Raw genomic sequence first — 27163 nt, forward strand, 5'->3', positions numbered from 1 at the left:
ATGCAATTAAACCTGCCTTTGATTAATAGCTGTGTTAGACTCCAGTTGGAGGTTTTTTTCCCCACGTGTGTTTCTTTGCATTACTCTGGCTTTGAGCCACTTGCCCAAAAAGTTTTTTTTTAAAGGAAGTTAGAAATTGTATGAAAATATATAGTTTTGCATGAACTTAGTTGCAGCGATGCTAAAGGGAGAAGCAAGAAAATGGTGACAATGAAAACAAAGCACGAGGTAATAAAGAAATCTGAAAAAAGCTCACGCATTGTTTCCTTTGTTAAAGAATATCGCCGTAACTAACCGACCATTACGACACTGATTAAGATTATAGCGGTGATTAAAGCATTGAATTCTTCCAAGGACATGACAATCCATGCAAGTGAAAGTTTTACCGTCAGCTTTCATTTTAATCCGCCATCTCCTTTCCCCATCTGCATCCACCTTCTAACTCCACTGTACCAGCTTAAGTTACGTCACATGTAAAGGTGGGGTGCATAGTTTAAACTGTCTTTAAAACGTTTAAAATGGAATAGTTTCACTATTAAGTATGTGTTAACAATGACAAACTGAGTTCAAAGAGCCTTTTAGTGTACGTTTTTTCCACCGCGCCTATCTGCTTATATCATACTTTTATCATCCGAACTCCGACAACTCAGCGATTAGGTTGTACAAAAGGAGGCGGGGGGTGGGGGGGTAGTGATGTCATGCGCTTGCTCGTCTTCATTGATTCTAGAATGAAAATGTAGAAAGTACAAAAAGAAATGTTTCAGATGCCCCAAAAATATAAAAAAAAGAAGAGTTAATTTGGGAACATCTAAAAGAGACACGTATGTGCACGCGGCACACAGGCAGCTTGACAGAGGCTGCAATTAAGATTTCATTCAGAAGATGGCATCAGCAAGTAGAATATTTCTGAAGTTACGGACACCACCTTTAAGGTCAATCAAATATCATTTTTCCCTTACATGTTCAGTAAATGTATCATGTCATTTAATTATATGCACAAACTGTTTAAATCTAGGCTAAAACACGCTTATTTTCTCTAGCTTATGAATGACTTATATTTCAAGTTGACAATATCTGAGTATTATTTGTTATTGCAACATCCAGTGCAGCCTTGTCATCCTGGAAGGGGGATTACCTCCTGTGAGGTCCCTTCTCAGGCTTTATTCATTTTCCCCAAGTTGAGCTTTTTGAGTTTTTCCTTGCCCTCATGTAGGTCTTAGATCAGGGGATGGTGTCATAATAGTGTGTAGTTTGCAATAATCTGTGGTCTGTGTAGTCCTTTGAGACTCCTTGTGATTAAGGGCTATACAAATGACTTGTCTATTACACAAAAGTGTTACTAACTTAGACTATTTAATCATTTCAAAGGATTTATAAGTGGTATCGGCGTTTGATAAAGGTTAGCTGTTTGCCACATGTTTATCCCCTGCCATGCGGCAATTTCACTTTGCGATCCCCACCTTAGGGCGAAATAAAGTCGTATCCCGGGGTATACTGTAGATGTCATCACAGTTTCCTGCAGCGTGCAAATTTACAATCAGTGCCATGGGAACTGTCATTCCTCTAGTGGGGACACCTACTTGAAGCAAGTGGGAGGGTTTCATGTTTTCAGTCTTGTGGGAGGTTGCAAAAAGGGGGCCAGGTGCCGCTACCTTCATTTTACGTCCTGTGTGGCAGCAAGCTCCACACACTCGATGCGTGTGCGCGCGCGTTTGTGTTTGTGCACGCGCAAGAGTAATAAACGAAGCATCAGCGCGGCGCTTGGCTCCACAACAGAACCGGTCCAGGATGAGGGGATGCTGCGGCCGATCCAAGACGGCTACGAACCAGGACGGAGCGGGTAAGTGTCTAGATTCTAGACACTCTTCTAGACTCTAGAAGATTCTTGCTCGTGGTTGTGAGAAGGTGGCGCACGGCAGCAACGTCAACACAAGCGGACGTGCTCGTCTGCGCGCCGGAGAGTGAGCGAGACCTTTCCCCTACATAACAACAACAAGCTCCCGACGCTGCATTTGCAAAACGCTTTGTATTGGGGCGCACACGATCCGAATTGATACGGTGTTTACACTCCATTGCGCATTTGGATGATCGCTTATTGCTCGTTTTGATGCCTCCTTCGAAGTCGCAGAGCTAAGACACTTTATGCCGCTTGAGTTTATGTGTTTGTAACGAGGGGTTGTTGTTGTTGTTGTTATCACCAGGAATGGAGATACTGGTTTAGTTTTGATCATTTATAGTCGATTTGGATTGAGTTATTAGAGGTGTTTATGGAGCCACACGGGGAGATCCCAGTTTACGGCAAAGTTGCTGAAAGATCGTCTATTTGAGCGTCACCTTTCACGCAGTAACAAAGTCAGCCTCATAACGACTGTAATGCATACCTGTCAACCTGTACGGTTTTGCCGTACAAAGAACGTTTTTTAAGCAGTTTAAGGCGACTACGACGTACAAAGAAATCTGTACGGAAAAACGCAAATTTGTCAATGATGGCTACCATCACCGATTATCACGAAACGGCAAATCAATCAAGTCAAAGGAGTTCGCCGCGGAAACCTCTATCTCAGTATCGTTTTTTTTTTTCGTTGAAAACGAAGTGAGCGGTTTGATGATCCTGTGTGCATGCGTCTGCTGCCTGGGGATTTCCCATCATGCATTGTTCCGAAAAAAAAATGGTGTACGATTATTTTGTATTTTGTACGGGAAAATACGACAGTTTGTACGGGCATGGAGCTGTGGAGGTTGACAGGTATGGTAATGTTTTTCAATCAGTGTGCCGAGGCCAACTAGTGTGTCCTTATATGCCAACAATTTTTGAACATGGCCGTTGTATTGCATACCTGTCCACATATATCTTCCCCCTGTCTTGTATGTTTTTAACCATTTCAAATTGTGTATGCCGTAGATTATTTTAGGACGGAGAGGAAAAAAAAAACGTTTTCTTTTGTCAGACCGGTCTCGTCTCGCCCATTTTGGCTCATCTGAATCGTCTGGGTCACTGGTAGCTGTTTTCACATGCGAAACACAATTCATCCCAACACTATTAAAAAAACATGAACTTGTTTGAAACTAGAAGACAGTATTTTTGCTTTCTCCCAGTGATCAGCCGAGTAACTGTAAGATTCATCCATATCAGTAGGTGGCAGCAGATTGCACTTGCATTTTACTCATATATGCAAACTGAATGCTATTGAGGTCGTACATGGAAACATATTTAATGTCTTATTTTGTTTGATGAAGTTGTTTAAAGGGTCACTCTGTGTTATTTAGCGCCTTTTATGATATATGAACTGGGGCAGCACGGCGGAGCAGTGGTTAGCGTGTGTGTGGCACAGTTCTGAGGTCGTGAGATCGAACCTTCCTGTGTGGAGTTTGCATGTTCTCCCCGTGCTTCTGTGGGTTTCCTCCAGGCACTCCAATTTCCTCCCACATTCCAAAAACATGCAAGTCAGGTTAATTGACTGGTCCAAATTGTCCCTAAGTATGAATGAGCAAGTGAGTTGTCTGTCCCCGTGTGCCCCCTGCCCACTGCCTGAGGATGGCTGGCATGGGCTCCAGCACCCCCGCGACCCTACTGAGGATAAGCGGTGCAGATAATGGATGGAGGGATGGAATATATGAACTGTCTGTGAGTTTGCTTTCAAATTAGAATTGTCTTTACTGTAATTAATAAAAGCGTAGGGAACATTGTCAAGAATTGTATTACACGTGGCAGTCTAGGATAAACATATTTTACAAAACTTAAAAGAAATAACTAAGATAGAAAAGAAAATGAGGAAAGGGAATATTTACAAGGTAGTGCTTGTAGACTGGCCCATATATATATATATATATATATATATATATATATATATATATATATATATATATATATATATATATATATATAAAAGCACCAGAAAATAGTGCAATGACAGCACTAACATTGTGCAAAACTAAGAATTAAGAAATAAAATATGAATATTCGCTTTTATGTCATGGTTCATAATTCTCTTAACTGCCTTGGTCTTCATGGCACCGCTTCCTTTTGGTGCCTATCCCTTTCCAGGCTGTTTTTTGGTGTTGGGTTCAGTGTCGAGGTCCGGCTCCTCCCTGAAGAGCAGGAGGACACTTTACACCAACAAAAACGGAGACCAGTTGATGAAGGTGCTGTACCTGTATCAGATCAGGAGAATCCATGGAAGCCAGTGCTAGCCGGTCTGTGGCATTGATGGGCATAGGCAATATATCTTGCACAGATCTGTGTGATAGTTTAGAGCAGTGATAGCTCTGGTGAAGAACCTCTGCCTCTAAGCATGTTGGTGATTGTTTTAAGGGACTTTAGTGCATCCGAATATTTTAAAATATAAGAGTAAAAAAATAAAGTAACAAAATCCACTATTCAAAACATGGGGAACATATTTTTTCACAGTCTTGTGTACTTGTTTAGGGTTGCTGTGACCTTGGTTTGATATGCATTTCTAAAATAATCACTTATCCTTTTATTACAATGTTGTTACTATCTTCTGTTACTACTGGGTTGTAATTATCGCAATGGGGGTTGAAATAGTCTTAGTCAACCACTAAAACATCTGCTTTGTAAAAGGGGAGCTTAATAATTTCCATATTTATTTAATATGTTCATTTTGGAAGAATGGATGATGTATTTAAAGTCACTAATCATGTCAATAATTTCTCTTGACAGTTCGAAATGAAGTTTCCCAGTAAATGACAATGACCCATCAGTTTGAGGCTATTTTCAGAAATGGAGCGCAGGCTAATCAGGTGTTCTTTGGGAGCTACTCGGTGCTGGCGAGCACCACATTGGTGACCCCAGGGTGCCACTATTCTATAAATCATTGTAACGTCTATATTACTTAAATATTATTATTTGACTTAGGACTCCACACTTAAATGTTTTTTTTCCACGACTCTCACTTTATACACAAGAATGTTGACTGAGTTGACATACTGTACATGTACAGTAGGGGCCTAAAATTGTCACGCTGACACACATTCCACTGAATTCTGAAGCTATTTAATTGAAGAGCTTCACTGTCATGTTATATGTAGGTCACATACCCTGTGGCAAGTTTCATTTAAACATTTCCAGATATTTGCAGCTCCAATCAAAAAGTCTTTTTTGCAGCAAAAAAAGTGAAAAGCTTTTATTGGTTGACAAAACAGTGTAAAACACTGAGTTGTGGAGTTTTTTATATTTTTTTACAACAGACAGATCATTAAAAAAATGGTCACAGGACTTTATTCAGGGTTATTCCTGGCTTGATTTGTTGCCAATGTTAATGATATACAAGTTGGCAACAACATGGACTGTGTGAGAAAAAGTTCAATGCTGCCATCTAGCGGATACTTTTTACCATGCGTTAACTATAACAAAGAACATATGCTGGATAAAATTAAAATACTGTACTGTTTATAAAGAAAAGTATTCTCCCTTCACAAGCCATTACGATACGTTTGTCCAGTTTGATGTCATGTTGTGTTGAAGAGCTTTGTTGCTGCTGCAGCTATACAAATAGAACATCTAATGGGTTTTTGCAACCCTCCAAGAAAGAGCAAAGTAGTCTTTTCCTCCCACTTAACTACCTAGAGGAGAGTGATGAGCAACAAGAGTATGGGTATGGATGTTAAGAGGGGACTGTATGAAAGTGTGATTGTGCCGACTGTGTTGTATGGTGCAGAGACTTGGAGCCTGAATGCAGATTTGAGAAGGAAATTAAATGTTTTTGAGATGAAGTGTTTGAGGGGTATGTTAGGAGTGACAAGATTGGATAGATTGAGAAATGTAATTGTGAGAGACAGAACTGTAGTGAAACTGTAGTAGTGAAACTGTGCAAACGTGTGGATAAGAGAGTACTCGGTTAGTTTGGACACATGGAGAGGATGGATGAGGAGCGAATGTTGAAGAGGAGCTACAGAGCAGAAGTCAATGGAAGGAGACCAAGAGGAAGGCCGCCATTGACGTGGATGGATGGTGTTATGAGTGCACTGCAGGAAAGAGGTCTAAATATAATGGAAGCTAGAGCTCTTGTTGGTGATGGGAAGGAGTGGAGAGGTGTTGTGAAAGGATAGTGGGATGTTTGGACGCGTCCTAAGGGATTGGCAGGGCACCCGTATGATGCGGCAGGGGTAAACCAGTGAAAGCTGCTGTTGAAAGGAAGAGTGTGTTGTGTCACCCTGACCCGAGTGACAATTCCGCTTTCTTGTGTCCTGTTTCATCTGGAGGGACAAAAGCATGACCAACTTGGGTGCCGAGGTGCTTAACTAGATCGAGTGTTTGGGCATTTGGGTTGGCGATGGTTCAAAATGTTTTGTGTGTGTTTTTTACTACCTTTTCCCTTTTTTTATTTTAATTGTTTTTGTATGTGTTTGTTTTGCTGTCAGTCACCCCACTTGAGGGATATGACTAGGTTAGTTAGGTAGGTAGGTAGGTAGGTAGGTAGGTAGGTAGGTAGGTAGGTAGGTAGGTAGGTGGCTGGGTAGATACTGTAACTGTAAATGCAATATTTATACCCACAACATTTTTGTACATACTCAAATGGGTTTAAGTTTCTGCAGAAAAGCAAAAACACGTTGCAGCCTGACAATAAGTGCAGTACTGCCATCTACTGTACTAAATGTAAAATGTTATTAATTCGGAAAGACGAAAAAACACAATATTGACGCAAAATTATACCCTAACCCAGCAGGGGGCACCCTTTGGTCCGTGCTGACGTTTGTAGTTAATTCAACATTCACATATTTCAAAATATACAAGCCACGTCATGTTCAAATTGAAACGTGGGGGCACTCCTGTTTTAGAGCCGGATTGAGTAACTAATGTTAACAGCCTTCCACTTTAGCATGCTTTGTAAGCTCTTTCAATCACAAACATACACACAATTGATTGACGAACTACTGTTTTGACAAGAGCTAATATATCAGTCTCCACCTGAACCTGCTTCCCTTAAACAAGTAAACTAGCGTACATTTTTTTATGATATTTCTTGATCAAACACTTTTCTATCAGACTTTTTAAAATATTATCAGTGGCTTGATTCCAGTCTGCAGCAAGTGGAGCCCTGAATGCTTTTGTTTTAATGGCCCGTCCCTGGTCGCTTCTCTAAACAGAAGGCACAGGTGGGTAGAGAGGATAAGGGGAGGGGAGAGAGGAGTCCCGGGCCGCATTGGGTAAAAAAAAATTATCAGGGGGCTGGGCTAAGACGAAGATTTTCACACAGTTGTAGTTTCGGCCTCTGTGAGACTCTTAAGTTAGGTTTCATCTCATGGCAACTTCAATAAATATCAACAAAATCAATAGACATCTAATTTTGTGTGGTCTGCTTTTGTCGGGTCTCTAACCCCATTTGGCGGCCAAATCAGGTACTCCAGCTTCCGATCACTGACCGCTCCAAGCAGCCGAATCCAATCTTCTATTGGCCTGGCAAAGCCATCTGCTTTTTGTCATAAATATTTGTTATTTTTACTCTGGTCTTACTTAAATGCAGTGTTGAAAAATAACACCGTTAATAACGAGGCAATTTAATTAATTCATACCTGGTAACCTGTATGTTTTTGCCGTACAAAGTACGTTTATTATGCATTTTAAGACGTGTACGACGTACAAGAATATCTGTACGGAAAAATGCAAATTTGTCAATTATGGGTACCATCCGGTGTACACGACTATCACAAAACGGCAGATCAATCAAGTCAAACGAGTTCGCTGCGGTAGCCTCTATCTTTCTCTCTATCATTTTTTTCGTTGCAAACGAAGCGAGCGGTTTGATGCTACTGTGCGCATGCATCTGCCGCCTGGGGATTTCCCATCATGCATCATTCTGTGGTAGTTGTGTAGCGAAAGGAAGTCCGTCTCGTTTTAGAGAACCGGATTTTTCGGCTCAACTCATTAAAGAGAGCTGGCTCTCAAACGGCTCACTTGCTTTGATGCATTATATTACGAAATATTATGTTGTATAAAGAAGTTAAGAAAAAAAGGAAGTATAAAAGGAGAAAATGAAAAAGGACAGGTTTGTGGTTACCCTTTAAGTTGTTTATTACCGACAATAATTGAATTCGGAAAATGAATTAATAATTTGAATAAGAAAATGTATTATTCTACTTAATTATATTTGCATGTATTTTTTCCTTCTACAGTGAACGTCCAAGCTACCTAATTTTTTAACTTTTTTTATAATAAAGCTCATTCATGTCGAGCAACTCAGTATCTCCCAACAAAATGTTAATTAACAATATATGTAGGACAGTCCTCGGTTCGGCGAGTTTGATAGAAGTCACGGGTCACGGCACCAATGTAACCGCGGTGTACGTGTCCCACGAAAGATCCACATTCACGCTGGACTGGATGATGAGGTTTTTATTATTACAGTTTCTGCAAATGGATGAGTCACAACATTAGCTTTTTCTGCTGGGTCTGATCTCTTTGATCTCTTTGTAGTTCTCTCTGGTAAGACTAACAACAAAGCATATCAAAGAGCTTTCTTTTCACTTTACAGAAAATACATTTTAGAATATCACAATACATTTTTACATCTTTACATTTTAACAAGATACTTTTAACAAGAGATCGTATAGTGGATTTTTAACGTTTACAATGAATTCAACATGTTTTTCTTTAGTCTGAATTTTAACCAACATCATCCTTTTTTAATGTATATGAGAAAATAGGAATAAAAACAATAATGAGTATAAAAATGGGTACAATTTACCTGCAAATGGATGAGTCACAACATTAGCTTTTTCTGCTGGGTCTGATCTCTTTGATCTCTACAAGGGGAATTAATATTTAGTAAAACAGAAACAAAACGAAAATAAACCTAAACAGCTTGACAATATCAATCACATTACTTTGCATGGTGAGAGATTTGTCAGCTGGGGTTATAATGTTTAAAATTAACTTCTTTTGTGGAGCACCAAAAGATATGTCTTACCTTTGTAGTTCTCTCTGGTAAGACTAACAACAAACCCCGCCTCCTGGTCACATGTTAGAAGCCAAAACCAGACCCCACCCCATACCAGCAGATGGCACTGTTGGACTCAGCATTGCAGGACATTTATCAAAAACTATACACATATTTCAGCAGGAATTTCAATAAAACAAAAGTTATTATTACACCCGTTACGTATATATACAATAAATATATATTATAACGAAACACATGTTCAATATAACATGTTGAACTACATAAATAAACACGTTTGAAAAAAATATGGTGTAAGATTATTTTGTATTTGTAAGGGAAAATACGACAGTATGTAAGGGCATGGAGCCCTGGAGGTTGACAGGTATGTTAATCATTTTTTCACGGTTATGAGGCCGTTTTGAGAGTGAGAAAGAGAAAGAGAAAGAGAAAGAGAAAGAGAAAGAGAAAGAGAGAGAGAGATAAAGGAAAAAGACAGAGGAAAGGAAAGAAAGAGAAGAAGATGGAGTAGTTTTTTTTGGTTTGAACAATTTTATCGACACTGGTAACATCAAATAAACAATGTGAAGTTTGAACAAATTTTCTCGACAATCTTAACATTTAACATTTTTTTAACAGCAATTAAACATACAATTTCATTACATCATATCCCAACAATATGAGTTTTTATCGACACTTTTAAAAAGTCAAGTCATTTTTATTTGTATAGCCCTTAATCACAAAGAGTCTCAAAGGGCTTCACAGGGTATTGCACATGATAAGTTTAGGTTATTCATATGCTATAGAGTAGAAGTGAGTTTTAAGCTTAGATTTAAACATTTCCACTGAGGAAACAGCAATTAAATACTTCTTGGTTTTTTGTTTTTTAGCAAATAAACAATGTGAGGTTTGAACAATTTTTCTCGACAATCTCAAAAGCAATTAAGCATATTCACAATGGAGTAGGAAATAAGGTTAAGCTGACTTAATTAACCACATAAAACATTTGTTTTTATTAGAAAGTCACCATAACCCAGCACTGCTGAGGTATTTTCAGAGCCGGTCCGAGGACACCTCAGCTGTCCTTCGGGGGGCACCTGGGTGTCATCTGGCTCAAAGTTGGAGACCCCATCTTGAATTGACGTTGTCGTTGTGTGTCTCCGTTGAGTGATTACGGTTAAACGATACATAATAAAAAGTAGCTGCGCGCGCATACTGGTCATTACGACCAATCGCGGCTGGCCCTGGAGGCGACGCTGCACGTGACGCGACATAGCGCGATCCGAGTGGGAGGAATCCAGGGAGGCTGACGCCGGAGACAGCGGTCGCTCGCCCCGCCGCTGCAGCATCCTCACTCAAAGCTTCCACCATGAAACCCAAATCCCCCTCCGAACAGCAGCAGCATCACGGCAAAAGAGCTCGCGTCCCCCCCGCGGAAACCTCAACCTCGCCGGCCCAAGACGCGATGGAGGAGGAGGACGTCGCGCCGCCGAACCCGCGAGAGCTCACTCAAAATCCGCTCAAGAAGATTTGGATGCCGTGCAAAAACGGCCTCCCCGAGAGGCACATTTCGCAAAGAAAGGGTGCGTAATCTTGACATTGGAAGTTAAGTCACGAGCGAAAGTGGTTTGCTTTCGACCGGTCGAGCCTGCTTTGGAGTCTCGTGATGTACTGCTAGCTTAAACCGTTAGCACAAGTGCTCGGTTGCTGGATGCTAATGCGATCGGTCTGCAACCTCACTTTACGACCTGCTCAACCTTGCAATGCCCCCCCCTTTTTTTTATTAAAAAAACATACTGTACATTAATCGGAATATGCAACACTTTGCCTAGCAACGAGTGACATTTGCGAATACCTTTTATCCCTACGGTATCCAAGTGACGCAACAAACGCTCCTGATACAATTTACTAGCGTCTTCACAGTGTCTCAAAAAATGGAATACTCTTGTGATCAAGTTTTTTTTAATGCAATTAAAAATATCATACATTCGGGATTTATTACAAATCCACTGCAATATCTTTTATTTTGTAGTTTAAATTTTACTAATAAAGACATAATGTCCCAATATCTCATCTAAAACTACTAGAATATCACGACATCTAGTAGTAAGCATTTAGCCATAATTAGCATTATTAAAATAAGACGTTATCATAAAAAGATGAAATATTTAATCATGATAATATAATTACAAGAATTAAAACGACGATCATAATATGGACACCATATTTTCAAAATAAATAACCCTGTTATCCAATTGCTTATTTTATTGGCAAAACGTTTTTTTCATTTCAAAAAATAATGTTAATTTATTGCCTGAGGTCTCATCTCATTAGCTACACCGCTTATCCTCAGTAGGGTCGCGGCTGTGCTGGAGCCCATCCTAGCAATCAGTGGGCAGGGGACACCCTGAACTGGTTGCCGGCCAATCGCAGGGCACTTGCCTGAGGTCACCCAGGCCTAAAATGTCAATCAATACGTTTGGTCCAGGCTCCTCTTGCTGTATTTTTTAACTAATATAGGCCTATAAAAATGTACACTTAAATGAAAGGAAAAACAAATCCGAAAGAAACCCCCCCAACTTATTTGGCTGTTGCTAACTATACATTGTTCTTCATTTCGCTGCTTCTCCCTCTCTCTCTCTCAATGTGTCGCTCTAGATTATTTATAACGTACTGCTGCTGTGGTTTATGGCACAATTTTCAACCTGTCAAACTGACGGACGCCCATGAAATGTTAACGTCCATTATTTAAAAAATCCGTCAATAACGGAAAAATGCTGATTAATGTAACCTCAGCAGATACAGAATTATGAAATATGTAAACTTTGTTTAACGCAGCTTTGTTACGAAAAACATTTTTTTTGGGTCATTAATAACTTTTTCTCCAGAGTCCTCTCAAATAAAATGTGAAATTTGATTTTGTTTTAGAAACAGTCCTTCAAATCAAGGTCATTGGTTGGGCTTTGGCTGGTCGGGCTTGTGTCGGGTCGAGCTGGATTTCTTATGCCTTACCTCTTATTTTGGGCGTCTCGCTCCAAGTTTTTTTTCTTTTACTGTGATTCTTCATTTTGTTTTACAGTTTTTGTGTATCTTCTGGGCTCAAACGGGTCAAACTCATTTTAAAATATAGAATGTATTAAAATTTAAAACTTGTTGGCAACTGGTCCAGGGTGTTCTTTGCCCGATGTCAGCTGGGATTGGCTGCAGCTACCCCGCGATCGTAGCGAGGATTAGCGATACTGAAAAAGAATGAATAATAATTACGTATTTTTCCATTTGCCATTTGGAAAAAGCAAGGCGTCATGGAGCTGAATGTATAAAAGCTTCAAAAATAGCTTTATCTTTCAGCGACATGTAAAATGTCTCCAGTTTTATTCTTAAGAAATGTTTAAATGTTGCATGATCATGGCTAGAGTTTAAGCAATCAAATGATGGCTGATGGCAAAGAGATGCCTCGTTGTCATTATGACTTCTGACCCAGTCATCTGTGCAAACACTGGCCTGGTGAGACGGCTTATGTTGATTGTAGCAACCTTGTGAATTCCGCAACACATTCTTTACAGATACCAATAAAAAGACTTGTTCGGCTTTATTATGACTGAAATTGCAAGCTAATCAATGTTTTTCTTTCTTTTGCAGTATGTATGACCAACTGTCCTACCCTTATTGTGACGGTGGGACTCCCTGCGAGGGGCAAGACCTACATTTCCAAGAAGCTCACCCGTTATCTCAATTGGATCGGGGTTCCCACCAGAGGTACCCATTTATTTGTGCTACAGTAACCCAAAAGAATTTAAGGCAATCTTAATCTTCCATGAGCGACAGCATTTGATGACGACTGTTATGTCTTCTCCAGAGTTCAACGTTGGACAATATAGGAGGGAGTGTGTGAAGATCTATAAGTCCTTTGAATTTTTCCGTCCAGACAACGAAGAGGGGTTGAAGATCAGAAGGTAAGAGTGGTTTCTCACTCGTACAGTAGACCCACAGAGTAAGACATGACTCAGTTTTGTGATGGAGATCGCAAACTGCAATTGCCATATAGGGGATATAGAAAACTAGAAAGTGGGCTTCGAATCCCCAGTACCACAGATGAAAACATTCAAATAAAAAATAGTAAGTACAGACGCTCCCCCACTTACAACCATTCGACTTGCGTAAAACAGTAGATGCAAAATTTTTTTCGGGATGTCGAAAAATATCCGGACATTGCTGTAAGTTAGATTTTGAATTGTGTGCAACTTTTTTCCCAGTACAGGACATGAGTGTAGTGCTACCGGTGTGTGGTGGCGCTGTGAGAGATCACCCAGCATCTACCTCGAAGAAGAAATCCGGGTTCTATTTCCTATTTCGCGTGTAAACATAAAGTGCTACGTGTACTGAATCCCCAACGCGCTAAGAACTTAAACGCTTTCATTGTTTAGCATCTCGTGCATCCATTCAATATGGTTGGTGTGAAGTGTAAAGAAGAGGCGAGCCATTTCTTTTAAAATGAAAGTGGAATGAGAAAGCTTGATGCGGTTGAGAAAATGGTTAAAACGCTTTTTTTCGGCCACTTTTTACCATGAAGGAGAACTTAGCCTAACTCTTGAAGCGCATCTTCCAAAAGTAAGTTAAACTCAACTTTATTTATATTTATAGCGCTTCTTATTTTATGAAATGTTTATTTTTTTAGCACAAAACAATACAGGTTACTTATAAAATCCTTTAAACATACTTATATACACCTTAAACATACAAAATATAGCACTGACACACTTACGATCGTCCGCAACCTATCTTGTTCGTAAGTTGGGCAGCGTTTGTACTACTACTGATTAATACACCTGTAAAAGACCTTATTCGGAATTTATCATAATTATTATTTTTTGCTTAAACAGTTTTGATCATATTAGTAAGATTACCGTGTGTTTATATGAGTACATTTTCACATTCTGTACGTCACTCTTATTGTGAAGGTTCAAAAACCTGTCTTTACATCCGGCATGCGAATCGCGGAGCCACTTTCATTCAGTTTATTATTATCTTAGCACTCGCTGAAGCAGTACAATTTCTCACTGGGATTGGATGTTTTTCATGAAGGAACAAATTGTAATCAAACAAACTGAAAACCATTAGTTAAGACTTGACCATCTTTCGCTGGGGTCGCTACAACGCATATGTATGATGATTAACATTACAAATATTCTCTTTTAAGTCTTTATTATGTGTTTACCCTGCCATGTCTAATCTCATTGCTCACAATGTTCGCTACTTTGTCATCAATACAGTAAAAACGTTCGATTTAATACCGTATTTTCCGCACTATAAGGCGCACCTAAAAGTCTTAATTTTTTTCAAAAGCTGACCATGCGCCTTATAACACAGTGCGCCTTATATATGGCTCAATATTAAATTCGCAAGGTCTCGCAACTTACTCAACAGCCGCCGACTCGATTTTACCCCGAACGTGGAGTAGTCCGCGGTGTATGCTGGGATTTATATACCGGCGTTTCATTGGCTAACCAATGTGTCAATCATCATTTGAATCGATCACTATTGGCTGAAGTTATTCGGAGCCTCGGATTGGCTAGATGGCCAAAACAAACCCTGCAATCGGCCGAGTTTAGCAATGGCGTAGCAAGTCCGCGGTGTATGCTGGGATTTATATACCGGCGTTTCATTGGCTAATCAATGTGTCAATCATCCGTTAAATCGATCGCTATTGGCTGAAGTTATTCGGAGTCTCGGATTTGGCTAGATTGCCAAAACAAACCCTGCAATCGGCCGAGTTTAGCAATGGCGTAGCAAGCTTGCTTAAGTACGCCATAAAGAAACATGTTTCATTAGTCTGTATTTGTAAATATTCTACTCTCCTGGATTTACTTCACTCACGGTTGTAAGAAGACCATGGTTGCGTATCATTATTGAACGTGAGAACTTAGGTGAGTTATGCGGCTTTATATTTTCCTGGTATCTTGTTTTAGAACAATCTTGATGTTGCTGTGATGAGTTGAGTGAATTAAACTCAATTCCAAGTGTTTATTGTCATATGCACAGTAAAGTTGTGAGCGAAAAAGAAAATAGAAACATAGAAATGTTTGGCATTTCTTGAATCCCAAGACTTCAACCTTCCGAATGATATTTGAAATGACGCATTTAAGTGACATCGTACGGACACCGCATCCGCACGTGTCTACGACACGTATTTGCTTCTTTGCAAGCTTTGGGAATGTTAAGGGGGTAATCAGTTTGACTGATAAATCTGACTGTTTTTTGACGTTCCCATTGTAGCGCCTTATAATCCGGTGCGCCTTATCTATGGAAGATATAGGACCAAAAACTATTTTTTGGGGGTGCGCCCTATAACCCGGTGCGCCCTATAGTGCGGAAAATACGGTACTTGTAATGGAAAAATTATTCACTTTCTTAATTTGAAAAAAAAAAGTCCCAAATGTCTATTGGTCATGGCCATTCAATTTTGCGAGAGTAGTGACCCGTGTGGATTCTCCATATTTTTTTGATAATCGCAAGCTTTGTTTCCATGGTGTTTTTGCTTCTCTCTTTAGCATCACTGAAATCTTTGGGACCCATAGGGAAAAAGTACAGTACAAAAAAAAATACAGTAATAGGACATGAGATTCTGACCTGGAGAAAGGGAATGAATGTCATTTTGGAACGTAGTTCAGCTAATAGCATACCGTTATTTTTGTGATGCCATGATACAAATCAATAGCACACCAGCATTTTATCGGATTTCGAGCAATTGCAAACAAGATAATAGAGACGTAACTCCGTATACGCATGTACAATGCAAAGGCTGAATGTTATGCATTTTTGAGCAAGCAATATAAATTATTGTGGATGTGATATAGTGTAAAATGCTAAAAATTGGGTTGAAACCATCTAATTCCACACCTTAAAGTGAAATCATCTTAAGGCGGACTCGTCTTATCCCGGCGGTCTACTATATTTATCATCCATCAGTCGAATTGTGTGTTCTTTTTGCAGGAAATGTGCTTCGGCGGCTTTAAACGATGTGCGGCAGTACCTCACTGAGGAAGGAGGCCAAGTGGCGGTACGTTCCTTGATGGTGTTAGTGATTTCATGCTCTTGCATTTACAGTGTATAATACCCCTAACCATTGACACTATTTTTTGGGGGGGGCGCAGGTTTTTGACGCGACAAACACCACTAGGGAAAGAAGGGAAACCATCATTGAGTTTGCAGAGCAGAACGATTTCAAGGTAAACAAGTGAAACAAAAGGGAACGCCATATGACCAAATCAATTGCATTATGAGTATGTTTTGTTTTAAGCCTAAAGTGTGCTTGCATATCTTCTCCAGGTGTTCTTTGTGGAATCTGTGTGTGAAGACCCAGATGTGATCCAGGAGAACATTGTGGTGAGTTTCGATCTGGATTTTTTATCTCAGTCCAACACGGTGATCTTCAATAATTCTTTGTGTTTTTGTACGTGTGTTTATTAGCAAGTGAAGCTAGGTAGCCCTGATTACACAAATTGCAACACAGAGGAGGCAGTGGAAGACTTTATGAAGAGGATCAAGTGCTATGAAAATTCTTATGAGACCCTGGATGAGGTCTTGGACAGGTGAGACTAATTTGAATATCAATTTCAAATCAATAAATATACATGACTTACTTGCCTTTGTGATAAGTTTAAAGTTTAATTAGATCCTCAAAATAAGGAGAGGAGACATCAATGGAGATTTAACTTGCAAGGGGAACAGGAGAGCACCCAATCCCTCGATAAGAAATTCCAACTTGTAGTAAATAACTTCCTCTGAAACCTTTCTTTTTAATAAATATCTGAGGTTACAAAAGCAAATCCGCCCCAAAGGGTGTAGTAATTAAGGGAAACAGCCACATGATTGGCTGATGGTGACAATGATGTTAACAGTGCATAAAACAACATAGAGGTATAATAGTCAAAATAAGGAACTGGCATCCTATGCAATCTCGTTTGCAGGTGGCCAATAATTAAAACAGAATAAACTTATCACTCTGTTTTATTGAAAATGATATATAAATAAGATTCTGGCAGTAGTAGAGATTAAATGGCTAATGGTAATACAAAACAATATACTTTTATGAAATTATATTTGAGCATTATTTCTATTGGCAAAACAAAAATGAATGAGGATTGCAAAGGTGCAGCACATCTTGTTTTTTTTTTTTTTTTTAATTGACAATTTTATACAATTGTGTGCTTCTGCCCAGTGTCCTAAAGTGGAATTACATCCTTAAACAAGGAAAAAACGTGGGAAAAATCCCATCACCCGTGGTTCGTACTGCTTTAAAATACCAAATCAATACTCTCCATTTAGGGACCTCTCCTACATCAAAATCATGGACGTAGGTCAGCGCTTTTTGGTCAACCGGGTTCTGGATCACATCCAGAGTCGGATCGTGTACTATCTCATGAACATCCACATCACGCCTCGATCCATCTACCTTTGTCGGCACGGGGAGAGCGAGCTCAATGTCAAAGGTTGCATCGGAGGAGACTCGGGGCTCACACCGAGAGGGAAAGAGGTACGGAAAACGCGGATGCTCAAGATACGACGTTAATTCCATCTCAGTTGAGGGTCGCAAAGTGAAATTGCTGTTTGAGTGGGGGTAAAAACCTATGGCCATTAGTTCAGAACCTCAGTATTCTAGGTGATAACATTAACATTTTAGATAAAAATATAAATAAATATGAAGGAACAATTAAATGTTCTTTACCTTTGGTGGGATGTGATTTAGCTAGTACAATGGCGTAAGTGGGTGGATGCGAAGAATTTATCGAATTGAAAAGATTTTTAAACGTTAACTATGAGTAATTTCATGCCCATAGAATATTTGGTTGACGTAATAATTTTCTTATCCTTAGTAATTGTCACGATCATATGTTGGTTACAGACATTCATATTTCTTGATATTCACAAACTTTGTTTCCATGGTTATCATGGTTTTAGGTCTCATTTTAGCATCACCTCAATGCTCAGGATACATTAAGAATAAATACAGGGCAAAAAATACTTTATTGTATCGCCAACACAGGAAGGAGTTAATCCAATAGCCTAGTTGCATCTGCTTGATGCTGTGACGCAAACCAATAGCAGACCAGCATCTTGTATAAAGTTAACCAATAGCTGACGGGCATCTCAGAGATGTAACTCGTCACGAAAGCAAACTGCAAATTTTATGTTTTTGGGCTCGCAATTAAATTTGTTGTTGATGTCGTATAGCGGGGAAAACACCCTAAAGAAGGTCCGAAAAAACATCTCATTCCGTACTGTAAAGTGAAAACATCTTAAGGGACGCTGTACCCCGGAGGTATACCGTATTAAGGACTTGAACTATTTTACTGCTTATAATGAGCAAAAATTGTGTATTTTGGAAAGTTTTTTGTGGTCAAAGATATTTTTTACTACACAAAAAAACAATTATTTGTCGTTGATGTCATACGATGGGAAAAATATTGTAACGAGGTGCCGAATAAAACATAATGCCAATGGTTTATAATGGTGGTCTCTTGTACATTTTTGGTGAATGGAAAACTTACCAGCATCATTCTTCTTACCTCCCTTTGTCTGCAGTTTGCCAAGAAACTAAGCCAGTTCATCCAGGCCCAAGGCATCAGTGACCTGAAGGTGTGGACCAGTCAAATGAAGAGAACCATCCAAACTGCGGAAGCGCTCAGCGTCCCCTACGAACAGTGGAAAGTCCTCAATGAGATTGACGCTGTGAGTGCTGAGCTCCTTTTGAAAGAAAGCCGCCATCTTTCATCGTTAACCCGGTTATGATTTGTGTGTTTTGATGCTACTTCAGGGTGTATGCGAGGAGATGATGTATGAAGAGATTCAACATAATTACCCTTTGGAGTTTGCACTGCGAGACCAGGACAAGTATCGTTACCGATACCCTAAAGGAGAGGTCAGTCATTTGGAGTAAAAACGCATGAAAGCATGTCTTTCAGGAAATCTGAACTCCATTTTTATTGCCGTTGACAGACGTTCGCACTTTGATACTGTCCTAACGTGTGTAATTAATTGTTTTTGACTCAGTCCTACGAGGACCTGGTCCAGCGCTTGGAGCCAGTCATAATGGAGCTCGAGAGGCAGGAGAACGTTTTGGTTATTTGTCACCAGGCTGTCATGCGTTGTCTACTGGCCTACTTCCTGGACAAGACGGCAGGTGAGCCTGGGAATAAAGACTCGTGTCATTATTGATGATTGACCCGGAAGCAAGCCTCCACAACTGCTTTAGAGTTGGGCGCAGAAACTTCTCATAGATTCTGTGAAACCAGCAAGAAATTGCCTCCCTCCCGTTTTTTTTTTTTTTTTTTTTAAATTTTAATAATTGCCTTTCTTGACGCATATACAATCAGACGCTTTTTTGACGTTTAATACATGTCAATGTCACTGGGTGTTGTACTACATTAAAACAGAGACAGATTTAGCCTCCCTTTTTAAAAAAAAATGTTCATTTGACTTGGATAGGATATTCTTATCATATTTTTTAAGGTATAGAAATACCCCTCCTTCGAATTCCCCTTACCTTTTAGAAATTATACGAATTTCAATTACGATTTTTAATTTAAAACATGAATAGAGTGAATAAAATTCGTGTGAATATATGAACACTTTTACATTTAGTTATTTAAAAATTAATAATTCACCCATTCACAGTAACTATAACTTTCTTAGATCAGTTTTGTGTTTGCGAACAATAACTTCACGTGACATGTTTAAATTGCATGTAAACATCAATACATTTTATTAATAGAAATTTGTGTATCCAAAGTATTAATGGCATCTCTTGCTGCATCTCGTGTGTCTACATGATGTGCTTGTACCTTGCTACCCAATCGCCTTAATTTACACTGTGTATGGATGTATACAACTGTAAAGTCCACTATATATGGATGGATATCGGATTCACCAGTAGCATTAAAATCGAATTTAACCACTATACATGTGGGTGTTTTTAGCAAGTAATCTAGAGTTTTTGTGTATTGTATTGTTCGTCAATGTACTACAAGTACCACAGTGCTTTTGGGCATAAAATCCATGGGGCATCCTAGATGAGTGTAAACTTGAGCAGAGGCAACAGGATTGCGCAATTGCATATACATGCACGAACAATTTAAAAATGAAAGGACTAACTTAATTATTGTAATAAGAAAACTCAGTCAGAAAAAGCCATTAATAGGAATATTATGCTTGTTCACATGGCTTTATATCGTAGAAATAGTGGCAATGTTTAGTAATAAACTGGACTATTGCCTGCATGTAAACGGAGTAGTATCACATGCCATAATTGTGTTTGCATTTTCTCACTTACAGAGGAACTGCCTTACCTGAAGTGCCCTTTGCATACAGTGTTGAAGCTCACTCCAGTGGCATACGGTAGGACGCTTTTTTTTTTATTAGCCTGGTCAGCAAGATGACATATTTAACTTCCATCCACTAGGTTGTAAGGTGGAGTCCATCTGCCTCAACATTGATGCTGTCAACACGCACAGGGAGAAACCAGAGGTACCCAAAATCTATTAAATGCACACACACAGACCACATTAAATGCTATAAAACTGGAGCAAAGCAAAAACCTTTGGTGTGTTTATCCACTGAATGCTCTACAAGAGTAGAATTATATAGTCCTTGTCATTGATAACAAGATAGTTAAGAGGTGCCACTCCTTGATAAACATGTAACAAAATAAAGAAAAATATTACTATAGAAATGCAATATTTTCAAAGTAATCTTTGTAGACGAGACTAAATTGCAAGTGCATCAGAAAAACAGTGCAACGACATAAAGAGTAACATTGTGCAAAAATAAGAATCAGTAAATCAATAATTTTGAACACAAAATGTTCTATACATACTCAAGACATACTTTGAACCCTCTTTTATTTCTGGATTGCATTCTAAAAAGAATTCGCAATAGGCAAAATCTGTGATGTAGAAACTTTTACGTTTTAACAATTATTATCTAATTCGATACTCTATAATACATTGTAATCAAAGAACAAACCATTTTTACAGTTCCAAGCATTCGTTCGACAAAATACTACTGCATACTGTACCTGTATTCGATTTTTACCTACTCGCTTAAGGACTGTTAAGCTCACATGTGTCAAACTCATTGCCCGCGAACCAAATGTGCCCACCACATCATTTAAAGTGGTCAGCAAGAAAATGCTGAGAAAAATTTTGCGTCAATGACCAGCAGTTTTAAGTATGTCCACTAAATGTCGCCAAAATTAAGCGCCACTCCCAAGGTTGTATCTGTAGACTACCATCAATCAACCAGAGAACCTTGGGGAAGCTCATCCTGTTGTTATTTTTTGTTGATAAACACTGCTAAAGATTGAATCCTTGTAAAGGAAAAAAAAATTAGGAAAAAAAAAAACCCTCATTAAACATTTTGTAATGAAATCTTACATCCCTAAATGCCATAATCTAATTGTAAGCGTCCGAAAAGACCCCCAGCCCTACATCTAAGGAACACATTTTATGCCATTCATTTACTAGTCAGGCCCCCTTGAATGCTTTTCCTACAATGGGTTTGACACCCTTGGTTTAGCTATTCAGGAGGCAGATTACAATGCATGGTGAAAATCTGTGAAGCAATGATAAAGGTGAAAGTGAGTTACAGCAAGGGATTACTGAATATTTATTATTTACAATTTTGTGTGCTTGTTTAGGATATGGTTTTATAAATCTGACTCAAAAAGCAAATTTGTCTAAATTGATATTATCTGAGATCTGATTTTTTAATTCAAATTTATCAAAATATGGTGTTTTTTATTTTATTTTAAAAATCCCCTAGTGGTTAAAATCTCGTCCAATAAAGTCCTGGCTTTTTAACCTCACTGTGTAAATGTAAAGGCAAAAATCACATTTTTGCCCACGTTGTTTTGATCCCTCCCCATTTGTGTGTGCTCTTTTCCCCCACCCATGGAACAGAACGTAGAGGTGTCACGGATGTCAGAGGAGGCGCTGCTTACAGTGCCAGCTCACCAATGAGGCACTGCCCCCCCCCCCCCCCCCCTCTCACACACCCCTTCTCCCCCTGGCCTCCTTTAGCCCTCATTGCACACTTCGCTGTAACCCTTCTGGCGCTCACTGCACCTGCACAAGCGCTTCGCTCTTCCTCTCATCCTATCTGCTGCGATTCCCGTCCTTGTGTGTCTTTTACATGTGACTAATGACGCTGATTGGCTGACTGGAATCCAGTCCATTCTTGGTTATTTTCTAATGATATGACACGGACGCCGTGTGATGCACATTCTCCCATTTTTGGAGACGGATGAAAAGATTCTTGTGAATAAGGCCTTCTAATGTGAATCTACTGAAGTAAAATACAACATAAAAGACGTTTTTTTTATTTTCCCTATTGACTGATCTGATTTTCCTTGTACTTTTGCAACATTGCACAACTTATGCTTGTCGTCAAAATGTGTACGATGTCCATTCATTCTCAAATGTTGGAAAATTAATTCTAGTATGTTAACTTTTATTTGACAATGTGTATGTTTTTTTCACTCAAATCACTGACAGCATTGAAGAAATTTCCAAATAAACACTCCGCATTGCTCCAAGCCCACTCTCGTCAAAGTCATTTCATGATAAAATAGACCCCGGGATACGACATTAATCCGTTCTGAGGCATGGTGAAATTGCCAAATAGAATGCGTTCCAGACCCACTTGTACCGGAGATAAAAATGTCAAAATAACAAACTCGTATATAGTAAGTACCATTATGTGTATATGGTTAAATGATGATGATGATGATGCATTTTATTTTCAGGACAACCCCAGTTGCTGTACACAAAATATAAAACTGATCTAAATAAAAATTTAAAAAAAACATATATATATATATATATATATATATATTTAAGTACTGTATTTACAATTAAGTATACATGTAAAAAAAATCAAATTATTCATCTCTGGTGTGTTATAACTTGAGCAATACATTGGAGTTAATGGTAGATGCAGACTGGGAAGGAGAAGGGTTTTAAAATTAAAACTGATTTAAAACTTCCGCTTGCAAGGATTGTCTGCTTTATTCGCCTCCTTATTCTTAATAATGGTTCGGATAATGGATTGTTTTCATATTTATTGATAATTGCAAGCTTCGTTTCCATGGTTATCATGTTTTTGCTTCCCCTTTCTAATCAAATGCTCGCCTTGGGAACCATAACCAATAAAAACGGGACAAAAAATACTGATTTGGAAATGAATGAAGAGAAAGGCTTGGTAGGAAGGTGTTCAGCTAATAGCATATTAGCACATTTAGAATGGTGTGATCCAAACCAATAGATAATAATAATAATAATAATTTCCTTTGTATTGTCATTCTTTGTAACAATGTACACAGAACGAAATGTCGATACACCTGACCCGTTGTAGCGAGCCGATGCAGCCGCAGCCAACAGAGGGCGCCGCCATTTTACCAATGTTATAAGTCTTAGGTATGACTCGGCCGAGGCGCGAACCAGCGACCTCCCAGTCTCAAAGCGGGCGCCTTAGCATCTAGGCTACTGAGCTGGTATCATGCATATTTGAGATATTTGAGGCACATAATTCTGATTCTGAAAAGAATGAAGAGAAAAGCATATTAGGAAGTAGATCAGCTAGTATATCAGAATTTTCATGAAGCTGGGACGCAAACCATTTACAGACCAGTATCTTCTATGTCAATTAATACAGGGTTGGGTAGGGTTACTTTAACTGGATTACTTTCAATTACTTTTGGATTACTCCAATACCAAATATGCTAATAAAAGACAAAAGAAACTAAATATGAATAAAATTATGACTCACAACACGTGGTAAGCTTTCTCTCCTGGCTTTGATCTCCGGCAAAACTAACATAAAATGTGACAGAAACAAAATGAAAATAAATCCAAACAGCTTGACAACATCATTTTTGCCGTTCCATGTATTCCGTTACTCCCCAAACCGTTCACAAAATGTAGTAATTGTATTCATATTTAGTTTCTTTTGTCTTTTATTAGCATATTTGGTATTGGAGTAATCCAAAAGTAATTAAAAGTAATCAAGTTAAAGTAACCCTACCCAACCTTGAACCAATAAGAGACTGGCATCTTCGACATCTAAATACACAAATACCAGAAAGTTTTAGAATCTTGAATGCTTTTGGACACGAAAAATAATGTGTTGTTGATATCGGAATAGTGGGAAATGACAAAAAGAGGCGCTGTAAAAAAGCATTTCACACTCATGACTGAAAACCATAAATTACACAAATAAATTTAAAAAAAAAATGTTTTGTGCCATAATTAGCTCATATTTTAATCAGTTCCTAGTGAGAACAAATAAGTAATGTTATGTATCCAGAGCCCAATTGTTTGGGAGCAAACCCCAACCCAGAAGACAGGTGTGGAGAGGGGAGAGGAGCCGCTTGGCTGTACTTGTCCAAAACACACCACAGGATGTGATAACCCGATGATCCAGGCAGTAATAGATCCGTAAAAATGAAAATGTTACTGTATCCTGGTGGTATACTGTACTGTTGCCAAAAGCTATTTGTAGTGAAAATGCTTCCAATTTCCAATCCTAATTGATGTATGTATTAGCATCTATAATTCAAAATGGACAAAAAACAATTACAGGACTCAAGCTACTATGGTAAGAAAAGGGCACAGAGTGCACAATGCAAGTGCGCTTGAAGAAAATTGAAATTTCGGGTGAATGAGAGCACTGACACTCATGTGTTGCTCTTTCCAGAACGTGAACATCCATCGAACAACAGAGGACGCCTTGCAGACGGTCCCTGCTCACCTCTGACGACCTTCACACTCTCTTATCGAGCTTCTCGTTTTCTTAATGGTGCCCTTTTTTTTCGCACTTTCTGTTCACACGGGTGACCGTCAGGCCCAAGTGCCTCCTCCGGTGCATAAAAAACCTCTGTTTAGGAATGGTTTGAGGGAGATTAACTGATATGAAATTTTGCACACTGTCGTCACCTTGTCCCCGCATGTTTTCAAGATATCCATTTGATGGAATGGTACTTTCATGCAGGATGAATTAAGTTTTATTTTATTATCTCAATGGGTTCTAATCTAGATTCTAGAGGTTTGATCGAGCCTAAAAAATTCAGCCCGACCCGACCCGAGTCGCGGGTATATAAATCCGAACTTGCCCAAACCCGACAGATTAACTTGATTTGATAAGCGAGCCCGAAATACACCCGAGGCTTTAATTTGCCTCCAAAGTAAACACTAAGCTTTACTCCGGCCGTGCGTATTCCAGCAAGTGCAGCGCCTAAATGAACGGTTTGGTGCCCAATTGCAAATCTCGGTGACGTGCAACGAACAAAAGGAAAACTGAACAAAATGGCACTGAAAAGGAAATCACATTCTAGCTGTATATAGTGAAACATTTGGCCAAAAAGGAGAAAGTTTGTAAAACTTGTAAGCTATTGGCAAGAAGCAGAAATTATGTCTCACGTGAGGGAGCCTGAAGGAGGAAGCCGTGCATCTTTACCCCAGGAGGACAATTTCTGTGGATTTAGTGATATTAAGTGTAAGAAAATGCTTACCAAACTATCAGTTTATCTATATAATTACTTGCGTAAAAGTAAGTGCATGCCGTGTAGATGCTCCACAAAGGAAAAATAAAAATTCAGGTCGGGTTCGGGCCCGGGCCCAAGATCTTACCTCCAGTTCTATCGTAAATATTTTCATCCTTAAATTGCTTTACGTGCAATCATTGTGCTTTTGTCCTAAGTGTTTATGTGTGGTTTTAAGGAGCCTAAGCTACTATTATACTTATCTGGAAGAAAATAACATGAAGAGTTTTATTTTTTTGTAATCGTTCATTTGCGAATGAAATGACTGGAATCTTACTCAGAAATGCACTCACCTCATTTGTGACCTCCAACGTGTCTTGCCTCAAACAGATGTACTGCCATTTGTGAATTTGTTGTTTCCATTTTCATGGATTTTTTCTTGGGGAGTGTGTGTCATTGTAGGAGTAATATGGAAATACTTCAAAGAATATGCATGTAGGGTTGTGAATGTGGCTGTATTGAAGTACAATAAACATTTTTTTCCACACTGACCAATATTACCAGATATTTATACACAGTGCTGACTGAGTTCGCCTTGTTCTGTGGTTTTGTTTAAAACAACGGGCACATAAAATGACATTTCATATGTTTCCCATTTGAGACTCATTATACCTTTTATATTTATTCCTTTCAATTTTCCATCTTTAATAAAAAAACAAACAAGAATTACTACTGTCAATCAAACACAGAAGGCGGGGCTTCAGGACTGACGTGATCACGTTGGTGCCCTGAAGCCCCGCCCCATGTAGTTTGATTGGCAGCAGGAATCATACTTCCGAAAAAAACATTTTGAAATAAAAATTTAAATAATAAACTCATGTTTGAGCAAATATGGTTTTATTTAAATCAAAATTTGGAAATTGAATATTCTCCCAAATAAGTTTTGTTTTTTGATCATTACGTTTCTATTTATGATTAATTAAATGAAATGAAATGATTATTTATTTATGATATTTATCATTTAGAAAATAATCAATTGAGTTCAAAGAATAATAAGTAGATATTACTTAATAATTAAGTCATATTACAGAAAATGAAATTAAATAAAGGAATTTAGCTTAATGTTTTTTTTTTTCTCTCAAAACATCGTTTTTTTTAAATTATTTATGTTTGACACTCTTGAACGCCCATATGGAGCTGACAATTCCCAGCACTTTTTCTAGTTTGAATACACTTTATTTATTCATTTGGAATTGAATTGTCTTTATTTTCAATGATAAATACGTCGTGAACATTATTTACAACGAGATTAGACGTGGGACTCTAGGATGGCCACTAGAGGGCTCATTGTCACAGCCACGAGTGACTCGACATTTCCCAACATAAAGCGAACTAAAACAGCCACATACTGTGATGTAATTTTCATGTAACCATAAATTAGGAACCATGGTCCATAAAATTCATATTCGACTATTTTAAACCAAAATTAAATTTATTCACTAACGTTCAAACACTAGTTACTTGTTCTTTTCTTCAAATATATATATATAAAAATAGAAAATAATTGTTTGTATAACCGTTTATTACAACGGAGTGTACGTTGTTTACAATTAGATTAGACGTGGTACTTCAGGATGAACATGCAATAAAGACGTAAAGGATAAAAATGAAGCAAAAACGGAATATTAGAATGGATAAGCACTGTTTAACAAGGTAGCAGTTTAAGCCTGGT

The 27163-nt window shown here is 38.6% G+C and overlaps 1 protein-coding gene across 3 annotated transcripts; it reads left to right on the plus strand.

Annotated features, from left to right (window-relative positions):
- The first annotated feature begins 1631 nt into the window (after nucleotides 1–1631).
- pfkfb4a (6-phosphofructo-2-kinase/fructose-2,6-biphosphatase 4a) lies at nucleotides 1632–25982 on the plus strand. 3 transcript variants are annotated; one of them, XM_088338735.1, is made up of 14 exons: nucleotides 1632–1840; nucleotides 12537–12653; nucleotides 12754–12850; nucleotides 15888–15954; nucleotides 16049–16123; nucleotides 16224–16280; nucleotides 16365–16486; nucleotides 17223–17430; nucleotides 18480–18626; nucleotides 18712–18816; nucleotides 18948–19077; nucleotides 20229–20291; nucleotides 20356–20420; nucleotides 21854–22488. In XM_088338735.1, the coding sequence occupies exons 1-14, from the start codon at nucleotides 1789–1791 to the stop codon at nucleotides 21911–21913; spliced, it is 1365 nt and encodes a 454-aa protein (XP_088194861.1). In that variant the 5' UTR covers nucleotides 1632–1788; the 3' UTR covers nucleotides 21914–22488. The 3 variants fall into 3 exon arrangements, with proteins under 3 accessions (XP_088194861.1, XP_088194860.1, XP_088194859.1); XM_088338734.1 differs by lacking the exons at nucleotides 1632–1840; nucleotides 21854–22488 and adding exons at nucleotides 10139–10480; nucleotides 24648–25982; XM_088338733.1 differs by lacking the exon at nucleotides 1632–1840 and adding an exon at nucleotides 10139–10480.
- Nucleotides 25983–27163: the final 1181 nt, after the last annotated feature.

The sequence above is a fragment of the Urocampus carinirostris genome, chromosome 6, assembly GCF_059441175.1.
Source record: "Urocampus carinirostris isolate Australia breed hairy pipefish chromosome 6, RoL_Ucar_1.0, whole genome shotgun sequence".
NCBI classification, from domain to species: Eukaryota; Metazoa; Chordata; class Actinopteri; order Syngnathiformes; family Syngnathidae; genus Urocampus; species Urocampus carinirostris.